The sequence below is a fragment of the Hemiscyllium ocellatum genome, chromosome 7, assembly GCF_020745735.1.
Source record: "Hemiscyllium ocellatum isolate sHemOce1 chromosome 7, sHemOce1.pat.X.cur, whole genome shotgun sequence".
Lineage (NCBI taxonomy): Eukaryota > Metazoa > Chordata > Chondrichthyes > Orectolobiformes > Hemiscylliidae > Hemiscyllium > Hemiscyllium ocellatum.
This window is the reverse complement of record NC_083407.1, coordinates 43,770,078-43,783,792: the sequence shown is the minus strand read 5'-3', so window position 1 is coordinate 43,783,792 and position 13,715 is coordinate 43,770,078. Positions and strand designations below refer to the sequence as shown.

At 40.4% G+C, this 13,715-nt stretch overlaps 1 protein-coding gene across 2 annotated transcripts in view; it reads right to left on the bottom strand.

Moving 5' to 3' along the window:
* LOC132817060 (inactive dipeptidyl peptidase 10-like) overlaps nucleotides 1-13,715 on the bottom strand; it is a 924,305-nt gene that overhangs the window by 144,608 nt on the left and 765,982 nt on the right. For both annotated transcript variants that reach the window (XM_060827148.1, XM_060827149.1), the window contains 2 exons: nucleotides 8,053-8,150; nucleotides 4,965-5,088 (listed from right to left, as the gene is read on the bottom strand). In XM_060827148.1, the coding sequence (XP_060683131.1) occupies nucleotides 4,965-5,088; nucleotides 8,053-8,150 (222 nt within the window). The remainder of the gene's footprint in view (nucleotides 1-4,964; nucleotides 5,089-8,052; nucleotides 8,151-13,715) is intronic.

Here is a 13,715-nt window from a genome sequence, read left to right as displayed (position 1 = left end):
CAGTTTTTGTTGTAGTTCTTTGGCCAGTTTGTATGCTGGTGTCCCTGGTAGTGATACTATGGGTCTGAGTGGGATGTCTGGTTTGTGTACTTTGGGTAGTCCGTAGAATCTGGGGGTGTTGTTGCTTTCAGGTTTCATTCTTTGCTGGTCCGCTTTGGTTATCTGTCCGTTTTTTTGTAGATTCCTTAGTGTGTTGATTATTCTATTGGTGAGTTGTGGTGTGGGGTCGGAATCCTTCATTTGGTAGGTGTTGGTGTCTGCGAGTAGTTGTTGTGCTTTATTGATGTAGTCTGATTTATCTAAGATGACCGTCATTCTGCCTTTATCTGCCGGTAGTATGATTATGTTCTTGTCATTTTTCAGTGCTTTCAGTGCTTCCCTCTCCTTGGTGTTGAGGTTATGTGTATGTTGTTTTCTTATCATCATAGGTACGACCATTTGTCTCACTGTTTGTTGTGCCTCTTCTGTCAAAAACGGATACCCACGCAACTTTATCACCAGATGCCTAAGAGATAGACCACGGAACGAGGACATGCCACAACCAAAGGACTAGCCACACTACCATAACGTCAGGAGCGTCTCAGAACTGACAGCCAGACTACTGCGACCCTTAGGACTCATAACAGCACACAAGCCAACTTCCACACTCAGACAACAACTCACTAGAACAAAGGACCCAATAGCCAGCATGAGCCAAACTAATGTAGTTTACAAAATACCATGCAAGGACTGCACAAAACACTATATAGGACAAACAGGAAGACAGCTAACAATCCGCATCCATGAACATCAGCTAGCCACAAAACGACACGACCAGCTATCCCTAGTAGCCATACACTCAGACAACCAGGAACATGAATTTGACTGGGAAAACACTACCATCATAGGACAAGCCAGACAGAGAACAGCCAGGGAATTCCTAGAGGCATGGCATTCATCCACAAACTCCATTAACAGACACATGGACCTGGACCCCATATACAAACCACTACAGCTGAAACTGACACCCGGAAGCGGCAAGAACAAACCACTATAAATACCGGAAGAAACATCAAAGCAGTGCTTCACAGGAGACTCCAATAGCACTGATGATGTTCCCTAGCCAGGGAACGAAACGTTTGCAGCAAAAACTTCCAGCTCGGCGAACAGAACCACAACAACGGACACCCGAGCTACAAATCTTCAACCAGACTTTACCTATTTGTTCTTCTACCTCACGCTCACTGTTGGGAGGCCTGTAATACAGCATCCAAGGAGCAGAAAAATCGATGTTTTGGCCAAAAGCCCTTCATTGGGAATAGAGGCAGAAAGCCTGCAGCGTGGAGAGATAAATGAGAGGGGGGTGGGAGGGGAGAAAGTAGCATAGAGTACAATGAGTGAATGGGGGTGGGGATGAAGGTGATTAGTCAGAGAGGAGGGTGGAGTGGATAAGTGGAAAGGAAGATAGGCAGGTAGGATAGATCATGGGGTGCTAGTTGGAAGTTTGGAACTGGGGTAAGTCCTGTTTGGTACCAAACTCTGCTGGCTAACCTTCCAGCTAGCACCATCCTCATGACTTGTCCTACCTGCCTATCATCCTTTCCACCTCTCCACTCCACCCTCGTCTCTGACTGATCACCTTCATCCCCATCCCCCATTCACCCATTGTACTCTTTGCTACTTTCCCCACTCTCCTCTCTGACCTATCACCTCCATCCCCACCCCCATTCACCTATTGTACTCTATGCTACTTTCTAGCCCCTTCCCCCCCACCCACTCTCATTTATCTCTCCACCCTGCAGGCTTCCTACCTCTATCCCTGATGAAGGGCTTTTGCTCCTTGGATGCTGCCTGACCTGCTGTGCTTTTCCAGCACCACTCTAATTCAGACTCAGGTTTCCAGCACCTGCAGTCCTCATTTTTACCGGCCTATAATACAGCCCCAACAGTGTAACTGTACCCTTCTTATTTCTGAGCTCCACCCATAATGCCTCACTACTCAAGACCACTATAGTGTCCTCCTTTAGCACAGCCGTGATATCATTCCTGACTAGCCATGCAACTCCACTCCCCCTCTTACTTCCCTCCCTCTCCTGTCTGAAGCGTATGTATCCTGGAACATGCCCTTCCTTCAACCAAGTCTCTGCGATTGCAATAACGTCATACTACCAGGCACCAATCCAAGCCCTAAGTTCATTTGCCTTACACACTATACTCTTTGCATTAAGGTAAATGCATTTCAGGTCACCAGTTCTTTTGCGTTCATCTGCTCTATGTATACTCTTCCCCTTATTAATGCTATCTTCATGATTCTTCCATCTTCAGTTTCCACCTGGCTGCCTACTTGTTTTCTCTCTGGTTTCCAGTCCCCTGCCATATTAGTTTAAAACTTCCCCAACAGCAGTAGCAAAAACTCCCCCAAGGACATTGGTTCCAGTCTGGTTCAGATGTAGACCATCCATTTTGTAATAGTACCACCTTCTCCAGAACTGGTCCCAATGTCCAACAAATCAGAACCCCCCCCCCCTCCTACACCATCCCTCAAGCCATCCTGCCTATTGTTGTTTCATTTCTATACTGGCTAGCACATGGCATTGGTAGTACCAAAGATCACTACCTTTGAGGTCCTCCTCTTTAACTTCTATCCTAGTTCCCCGAATTCTTCTTTCAGGACCTCATCTCGTTTTCTACTTACATCATTGGCGCCTATATGCACCAAGACAACCGACTGTTCACCCTCCCCTTTTAGAATGCTCTGCAGCCAATCAGTGACATCCCTGACCCGAGCACCTGGGAGGCAACATACCATCAGGGAGTCCAGTTTTGGCCACAGAACCATGTATAGAATCCCCTATGATTATGGCCCTATGAGTCATTTTCCTGCCCTTCTGAACAGCAGTACCTGCCACGGTGCCATGATCTTGACAATTGCTGCCCTCTCCTGGTGAGCCATCGCCTTCAACGGTATCCAAAACGTTATATCTGTTTTGGAGGGAGATGACCGTAGGGGTCACCTGCACTGCCTTTATACTCTTTTTCTGCCTTTTGGTCACCCATTCACTGTCTCCTTCAGCAATTCTAATCTGCGGTGTGACCAGTTCACTAAATGTGCTATTCAAGACTTCCTCGGCATTGTAGATGCTCCACAGTGTGTCCATCCGCAGCTCCAGAGCTGTCATGTGGACAAACAAGAGCTGCAGCTGGACACTCTTCTCGCAAGTGTAAGAGTCAGGAAGGTCAGCCACGTTCTTGAACTCCCAAATCAATTAACAGAAAATGATCTATCGGAGAAATGATTTCTACACTTGGTGTAACAGATTGTTAACATGGTTCAGTATGTTTGAACAATTAGTGTATTTTACTAAACCTTATGCATTTGTTTTAACTTGAAGTGAATTTTTTACTTGACACGTTTGTCTCCCACCAACTTAGACTAGTCAATTTTTCTCCCAACTAATTTACACAAGTCACTTCTTAAAAAATAAGTTGTATGTTAACCCTGTGCAAATCAGATTTTCTGTGGATAATATGTATAACGGTGAGTCCTTAATGTTCCCCTATTTTTATATTTTATTAGTAGACCTTAAAGTCATCAAAAACTGGTATCAGAGGTTTTCTAGTGTGAGTACAAAAATTCCATTCTGTTTTGAATCCTTTAAGGAAGTAATTTATGGTAAAAGCCACAACGTTCTTAAAATGAGGGAAAGCTAGACTTCATTTTGTGAGTAGAAGTATTAAATTAGGACCTTAGACTTAGTAGAAAAGATTTTTTTTTACTTTCTCCATATACTCAATGCAGGTCTAAATCCCCAACAACCTTAATCATTACAATTATACTGGACTAGGACAGCATTGCAAAATTGCAGAATTCTCTGTCATTAATATTATTCAGATTAATCCTGTGTGAGGCCAGTCCCCAAGAGATCAGCAGACATTAATTACATCCAATTGTGAATGAATGTAAATTAACAGATGTTGAGTCAGTTAAAGTATGGCCCAAAGCTTTGACCATGTATATACAAATAGTGGGATGGGAGGGTTCAAATGCTGACTATTTTACTTATTCTTATACATTTGCCTTGTCCCTACAATCCATGACCCAATCACCTTGATAACTTGTTATGATCTCTCTACCTTAATTAGTTTGTACAGTTTTGGATTACTTGTAACTTTGGTTAGACCTTCAGGCCTGTGACTCGTACATCTATCATGGTATTCCAGCCATTTTATTTGTTTCCAGTGTCATCTTATTTTTATATTTTTGTAATTATCTCTCTGCCTCAATTAATTGGATTATAGGTCGTCTTGCTATTCACTTGCTATTCAGCTGTCGACTCTTTACTCACACCATCTGATGCTTTTGATCACCTGCAGAGACTTATTATTTGTCCTGTCAACATTCCACTCAAACCATTTGCACAATCTTTTGAACTCTCGCCTATAAATTATGTGCCTGTGTGCCTCTCTTCAGTCATCTGATGAAGGAGCAGTGCTCCAAAAGCTTGTCATTTCAAATAAACCTGTTAAACTATAACCTGCTGTAGTGTGACTTCTGATACTGACAAGATATAACAACACCACCTTTCTGGGAGTAAGGTTTAGCAAAATGAGTCATATTAAGTTCAAGGTGAATGAAGAACATTCACTCTTCAATTAACATACAGAACTAACTCAAACAACAGTTTAGCAAAAGAAAGGGACCTTCCTCCATTTTCAAATGATCACATCATTTAGAATTCTGCTGGCTGCAGAAAACAGCTAACTCTGTACTATTTTGTCAGATATAAGAGAAAGCTTGCTAAAGATAAGGCTAAACTCAAGTTACTTGTCAGATGAAACATAATTTATTGACAGATTTGATTAACTTCCATTAGTTTCTCATTTCTTAGATGATTCAAAGTCTTCAGGCAAATGAGCGCTGTATTTAATGACATTTAATAACATCACAATTCAGGAAAATACTTCATACGAATAAAATGTCTTACCTTAGAACAAGCCCCAGTTGTAATTTCACAGGTAGTAAGAATGGAAACATTTTGAGGTCTGTTCAGCCAGTTTACGACAGTCTTTGTATTGCTGACCCACTTTACCATTGTGATGTAATATTCCCTTGTAAAGAAATTTAAGCTCTACGTTGGTAAAAAATAGCTTTAGTAAAGCCACACATACATATTGTTAAGTGTGTTACTATAAATGCATTTTACAAGCTTAATTCTTATATAAAAATCCCAAACCAAATAAATTATGAATTAGTCCTGCATCAGAAAAAAAAAACTATCAAGTGAGGTTTTTCAGGGTGTTTTCTCTAGTTTGGTTATGTTGGCATCACAGATGAACATCCATTTTCCACAATTTGGTTTGTTATGGACACCTTTAATAATATGATAATGATCATATAATCTGTTTTTAGTGATGTTGTTTGAGGAATAGATATTGACCAGCGCAATGAGGAAACCTGACCTAGCCTTCTTCAAAATAGAGCCAAGGATCTTTTATACCTCATTGAATAGGTTGATGAGCCCTGAGCTTAACACCAAATCTGAAAGATAGCACCTCTAAAAGTCGTGATTCTTTTACAGTAGTACACTGCTTCTTTTTTCATTAGACTATTGTGTGTCTCTATTTTAACAGAACTAATCATTATTGGTACAATTTCAGTTGACATTTTGGCCCAGGCAGTGTTCACAGCTTGATAGTTTGGATCAAAGCAACAAACCTGATTGTTTATTAACCAATAGTAATTAACTGACACAAGAAATAAGTAAGAAATGAAATTTTGATTTAAAAATATTGTAGGCTACGACTTCATTTAACTGAATGGGGAAAGTTGTGGATTGTAGAGTACAGAGCTGTTTACTTTACCTCATTGGCTAGGCTGCCCTATAAACATGGTACCAAGGAGCCTGAATCAGCACCAACATAATTGTGAGCTGAGACAGAAAGGCAAGAGTCAATTTAGCTTAAAGAAAGATCTTCAGTTTCATTTTAGCTTCTCACAAATAGCAAACACTTCTGTCTTGTTTCCTAAAGCTGAGGAGCAGGTTAATCTTGGCAGCTAAATTTCCTGTGTAGCCTCATGATTGACTGACAAGATCATTACATCAATTTGAATGCAGTGATAGGAAGGATCACCTGCTTTAGTGTATCCATCAGTTGTCAAGGCTTGTAAGTTGGGAAGATAAAAGTTAACACAAGTTGCAGTACATTGTTTAGAATTGATAGTGTTTGGAGAAAGACAGGACTATGTTAATTATTCCATCAAGTGAAATAGGCATAATTGTGAAGATGATGCTTGAGCCTCAGAATTATCTCTCCGTATAGACAGACATCATAACCTACACACACAGCAGCAGATAGATGTACTGAGCCATTGCATTACAGAGGATCAGAGTTGTACTTTGAAATTCTTCATTTGTTTTCTACTGACTGAATTCAGCTATCAATATGAGCATTATTTGTGCAAGGTACTTGCTTGCAAAGTTGCAAAAAGAATTAAATGCATTTGGTTTAAATTAGGTTAGTCTTGTGAACTATCTAACAGTCAATCACAAGTAACACTGACAGATGGACTTATCATCTTTGTGTTTGAATTGGGTACAACAGAGTAAAATCTGAGGGGAGAATGCAAGGAAAAATGAAGAAGAGTTGATCATTAGATGGTAGCCATCGGTTCAAACCTAAATCACCAAACTATTAAGTAATATGTTCATCAATTTTGCACCAAATGTATGCTACTACATCTTTAATAAGATGACCAGTAATAATTAGAGTCATAGAGCTGTACAGCATGGAAATAGACCTTTCCATCCAACTCGTCCATGTTGACCAGATATTCTAAATTAATCTAGTCCCATTTGTCAGCATTTGGCCCATATTCTTCTAAACCTTCTTATTCAAAAACCCATCCAGATGTCATTTAAATGTTGTTATTGTACCAGCCTCCACCATTTCCTCTGGCAACTCATCCCATACCACCTTCTGCATGAAAATGTTGCTCCTTAGGTATCTTTCAAATCTTGCCCCCCCCCCCTCACTCTAAAACTATGCCCTCTAGTTTTGGACCCCCCCTACCACCCACCGCCCCACCCCCCAACACTGGGGAAAAGACTTCACTGTTCACCCTCTCCATGCCCCTCATGATTTTATAAACTTTTTGAGGTCACCCCTCAGCCTCTGATGCCCCAGGGAAAATAGCCCCAGCCTATTCAGCCTCTACCGATAGCTCAAAACCTCCAACCTTGGCAACATCCTTTTAAATCTTTTATGAAACTTTTCAAGTTTCACAATATCCTTTTTGTGGCAGAGAGATCAGAACTGCAATGTCCGGTATAGACACAATACAACCTCCCAACTTCTATACTCAATGTGCTGACCAATAAAGGCAAGCATACCAAATGTCTTCTTCACTATCCTGTCTACCTGTGACTCCACCTTCAAGGAACTATGAACCTGCACTCCAAGGTCTCTTTTTTCAGCAATACTCCCCAGGATCTTACCATTAAGTATATAAGTCCTGCACTGATTTGCCCTTCCAAAATGTAAGATCTCACATTTGTCTAAAATAAACTCCATCTGCCACTCATTGGCCCAACTGATCAAGATCCCGTTGTACTCTGACCTCCTTCGCTGTCCACTACACCTCCAATTTTAGTGTCATTTGCAAACTTATTAACCTTACCTCCTTTATTCACATCCGAATCATTAAAATAAATGATGAAAAGCAGTGGACCCAGCACCAATCCTTGTGACACACCACTCGTCACAGGCTTCCATACTAAAATCAAACCTCCACTGCCCTCTTTCTTCTACCTCTGAGGCAGTTCTACATCCAAATAGCTAGTTCTCCCTCTGATTTATGTGATCTAACCTGGCTAACCAGTCTTCCATAAGGAACTTTGTTGACTGCCTTACCAAAGTTCAGATAGATCACGTCTACCACTCTGCCTTCATCAATCCTCTTACTTCTTCAAAAAATTCAGTCAAGTTTGTGAGACATGATTTCCCATGCAGAAAGCTATGGTGACTATTATTTTTAAATTTGTAAATACAGGGTGACTGTGAACCCAATCTTACTTGGACTTGAAATTCTCTGGTGGCATCAGTTCAAGAGTATGAGTTGGTCCATAGAGATTCACGACAAACAGCTTCACTATTGGATTGGCTTGTCCTGCCTGATAAGAAATAAAATGATGAGTGAAATACATTGAATAACAATTGGCAACATATTTCCAAAGTACATAATATGTACAGCTAACATTATCAGCTTTTGAAAAGTGGTAGCAAATATTTTGCAAAAACTTAACTAATTTGATGGAAGGCATATTTCAATTGAGGTAAAAGATTGCGTAAAATTTGATTAAATTTAGTTATCCGCAAGAAGCAGTGAGAATTGATGAAACTATGATGCCCTTCTGCTTCAGGTTGTGTCAAACTATCTTGAACAGATATCTTCAAATCAGGAAATGGCAGGAACTAATCTCTGATCCATACCCAAATTACGTAAGACAAGGATTCATAGGATGAACAGCCAAGCAAGATTACAACCTTCTATTACTTTTGGTGCAGGAGCTCACAGAATCTACATTTGTCTGCATAGATAAGACCTTCTACTTGGCCTAAATCTAGGTATCCTACATGCCTTTCAAGATAACTAAGTGGTAAAGGATAGAACTGTAACCAGTCTTGGCACAATTATAAGCTTTTGTGCACAGAGGTACAAAGTACAAACATGGATCACCAAAACCAACAACCAGAGTTTCAATCTGTCCTTATTTATCATTGATGTGTTAATACCTTTTCACTGTGCCTTGGTACACGTGACAATAAATTCAATTCAGTTCAATTCAAACCTCTGAAGTAATGTTCTTAAGTACTCAACATGCAAATAAATCAAGTACCTGCATGTTATCACATGGCCACAGGACACAGGCTCTATGCAGAGTGGCATCCAAGGCACAGGATATTTCTGGAGATAATTTTATACTTTAGTTTAACTGTAAATAAACTGTCTTGTTGTTGTGGTTCTGTTCGCCAAGCTGGAAGTTTTTGTTGCAAACGTTTTGTCCCCTGGCTAGGCGACATCATCAGTTGACAACCGGAAGCGGCAAGGACAGACCACTATAAATTCCGGAAGAAACATCAAAGAAGCGCTTCGCAGGAGGCTCCAAAGCACTGATGATGTTGCCTAGCCAGGGGACGAAACGTTTGCAACAAAAACTTCCAGCTCGGCGAACAGAACCACAACAACGAGCACCCGAGCTACAAATCTTCACACAAACTTTGAACTGTCTTGTCTTTGCTATGTTACACTCACTCAATCTCTGTTACTGCACACACCTCTCACCAATGCTCATGGTCGACCATGATTGGATGCAACATCTACCTTCATCGTTCTCATCCACTCAATTCCCCTATACTACTTATCCTGTATTGCCACAATGCTGCCCACTCACTCACTTACTATACCACTTGTCTCGCACCTGCTCTAGCCATTTTCATCTCACTCAATCCCTGCCTTTGTCTCATTCCAGATGAAAACAACTCACAATAAGTTGGAAAGAGCCAAGGCATGTTGTGGGGTGCCCAACATTCAATTCCTCACATCCTATGAGGAGACAGTTCTGACCCTGACCAGTATAGACCACGACTGCTCATGTGGTAATGCCAAAATCTCCAGGTTCCTGCAACTAAAGCAGCAGCATGGATCATTGCTGTATTGCTCTCCCATTATCACTACCATGAATAAACTCTTAACATACCTGAACATCTATTCCACTTATGAGACTTTCTCCCTTTTGTCTCTTGGAGGTACCAGTGACATGCAGATGGTCTCTGTGATCAAGAAGGCAGCCCCACAAGATACCACCTCCTCTGCCTTTGAGGATGAAGTTGAAGTTTTCGCAGAGGATGCACTACAAGGGTTCCTCCTGCACCCTCCACCAACTCAACACTGACACATCTCTGAGTACTTTATCTAGATTAGAGTTGGGAGCACATTCTGGTGAGCATATCACAGTCTTTGTAGCTGACCAAGGATAAAATGCCCAGGTCAATGGCACTCAGAGAACTGCTGGAGGCTAAGAACTTTCTCAGCTTGAGGCAGGAGAAGACCCCATGGGGTCAACAATAAACTACTTTAATTAAACACACAGGTGTTTAATATACAAGACCAATAGCTACATTAGTTGAAGACTTGGAGAATTAACTGAAAATTTGGGAGGACTCCACCAATCCTGTTTGCACTATGTTACCTTTGGTATGCAAGTATCTGGGTGCATCCATGGCCAGGTTGCCAGGAGCCAAGGCTAGAAGCCTTAGAGCCTTCTGGATATAAATGGAAACCTGCATTTCATTGAATTAGCCATTGGTGCTCAGTGCCACTGTCTTGTTGACATACCGACAAGAGACTTTATCTTTATCCAGGTGTCCCTTCCTCGGAAGAAGATAGACAGTGTCAGTTGTTACACAACAGAGGAGAAGACACATATGTTCTTCAGAAATCTCCTTTAAGACATTCCAGAGGTGGCCAGGCCATCCATCTTTACTCTACTTCTCATCCTCAGTCCTGTGGGAATTCAAGATGACGAGTGTCTGCCTGCGTCTGGACAGGGCACTTTCAGCACACCCTGACTCTCTCACCACAAATACCCCTGGCCAAAATTTCAAGGCCAACAGGATTTACTTGTTAGGACAACTTCCTCCACCTCAATTGCAGAGACAGAGACTGCACTGAGAAGGGAAAGGGAAAGGAAAAAGAATACACACACAGATGGCACAGGGGAAACATAATTGAAAATACATTCTCAAGTTTGGAAATATATGTTCACTGTTCATCGCTGGTTATGTGAGCAAATCTCACTCGAACATCACCTACAAAGTTGAGGGTATAATGCTTAGTTATCCTTAGAGCTGCATGATGTTTTACAGTCCAAGACGTGAAAGGAGCAGCTCCTGCATCATATGTAGGCTACAGAATTTTGGAAGATTATTGTTATTTTGGTGTTTACACAATAAGTCAATGTCTAAGGTCACAACAGCATCTTGTGTTCACTGGCGTCTTCTGACAAAGGCTCACAGTGGTGCCCACATACTAATTAAATAATAAGGAACAGGAACTTAAATAGTTACTCAAGTAAATTTAATTAAAAAAACTAATGGGTCAATAATAAGCTGACAAGTTCCCCTGAATTGAGCGTTTCTCAGAAAATCAATGAACTAGTTGTAGCTTTTAAAAATTGTTGAGATCTAGAAACGTCCCAAGACACTGAAAAATGCTCAAATGGCCCACTTCTGTTCCTATTTCACATGTTCTAATGGAAAATGATTCTTGGGGTCTTTGGAGAACTCTATATTTCCCTGACATATATCAGCCACTGCATTTGACAAGTGGAGGGGGAAAAAATTGGTCATGTAATATTATATTCGTAAGTAGTCTAACCAATGGGTACAAAAAAGGAACAATAGTTCATCACTCTCCAGAACTGAAAATTGCATACATTGTTCACTTAAAATATACTGTATATTTATTTTCAAGCCAAACAAGGGAATAACACTTCAAATTGAATCCTGTTAGCAACTCCAAAGAATGTTAAATTTCATTTCAACATTGCCTAATTGCATTATATCCCCTTCAAGATAAAGATCCAGTAATAATGTGCTAAAAATATTGATTCAAATGTCTTCAAACACCAATGACTTCAGGAAATCTTTAAAGCTGTGTGAATCTTATAATTATAGGTTACTTTACTATGCAGCTTATCAATTGGACTTACTCTATTAGCAGCAGCCAAAGGTGCAGGGTAAATGCATGCCATAAACACTTCATCAAGACAGAACTGAGTGGGAAATAAATTATTGTTGACTTGATATTTCTAGCTATCTTCATTCCTTTACAATTCAATTTTCATATATGCTGTTTTCTCCTGCATACTACCATTTAGACCTTTATTCACAAATGAGATATTCAATAATATTCAGCCATGTTGGTACTGTATACGAGACTTCGCTTGCACTCATCAAGATTACATGAAAACGCATAAGTACTGACATGATAATTCAAATCATTTTCGAGTTAAAAAAATTGGTACAAAAGAGTGAATTAGAAAATTTAGTTTGGAGAAAGAAGTCCTGATAGCTTCAAAGTGCAAATAGTTATAATAGATATAAGGGTTTGAATTTCCAAAACCATATTGAAGACACCATAAAATGTGTTATAGCAGTGAGCAACAGACTAATGAGCTGTTGAGCATTATGACTTAATAACAAATTCGTAATTGGGAAGTTTGTGAAAATGACTGATATTATGACAATGCTGTTCCCAAGCTGTAGTCTCGCCTTGTGAGTTTCTTTGATTTAATTCATATAGTTCCTACCAGCTAGATCATTTTTAGCTTGAACGTAAATTCAAGTTCAATATCTTAAGTTTTTGGAAGACTGGGACAAGCTTTTCCATGATCATCAGATTTTTAGGTCTGACATTTTAAAGACATTTCTCACTAAGTCCAGAATTTGGCAAGTGTCACAATAATCCATAATCATTTCAGCATTTTTCTTGAAAAACTTTAACCTTGTATCCAAAATACTTTTGTTGACGACAAATTCTGCTTCAATAGATTTGAATGGAATCTTGTGAAAAGGGTGTTGACTGGAGAGCTGTCAATGCCCCCAACTATATTGGAGAAGGCCAGCCACATCTTGTACTAGTCAGACATAAAATGGGCAAGAGCTAGGCTATTTTCCAAAATCAAGTACCCCAGGGGATGAAAGATTTTGAAGAACAGTCAAGGAAGAAGAGTTAAGGCCAAGATAAGATCAGCCATGATCATATGAAATGATGAACTAGGCTTGAGGGGATGAATTTCCTACTCCTTTTCCCAGTACTCATGTTCTCATGTACTACTTATCTTGAGCTGTCTGCTGCTATTCTGCACTCAGTAGTGCCACTGGAGACATTGCATTGCTGCCAGTACTACATCACAGATCAGAGAAGAATCCAGACAAAAGTGAACAATGACAAGGTAATGGGGGGTGGGAGTAAGGGGGCTTAGCAGGAAAACATGAAATAGTCCAGAAGGGATTTTTACACAGCACTAATGAAGTCATGAACACATAATTATGAATCTAGAAAAAGATCTACCATGCTGCATCCAGGACACATGGTCATTAATATCATCAAAACAATAGAAAGAGATGAGAGACAGAAGTATGTGGAAGATCTAGAAAGGAGAAGAGATGATAAGGAAACAAGATCAAAATGTAAATGAAAGAACCTGGAGTAGGTACAGTCACATGGATGGGTTAACTCCAGGAAGGCTAAGAGAAGTAGGCACCTAGGACAGGAGTCTTTTGTGGAGATACCCATTTCAAACAGGTATGCTGTTTTGGAAAATGTAGGGGATGACGGATTTTCAGGGGAATGTAGCACGAACAGCTAGAGAAAAAACAGAATGGTGTGTTGTTTCCCTGGTGCCAGGATCAAGGATGTCTCCGAGAGGGTGCAGAATGTGCTCACGGGGGAGAGGGCCCAGCAAGAGGTCTTTGTCCACATTAGAACTAACAACATAGGAAGAGAAAAGGTGGAGATTCTGAAGGGAGATTAGGCAGAAATTTAAAAAGGAGGACCTCAAGGGTAGTAATATCCAGATTACTCCCAGTACTATGAGCTAGGAGGATAGAGCAGATGAATGCACTTCTGAGGAGCTGGAGTATGGGAGAAGGATTCACATTTTTGGATCATT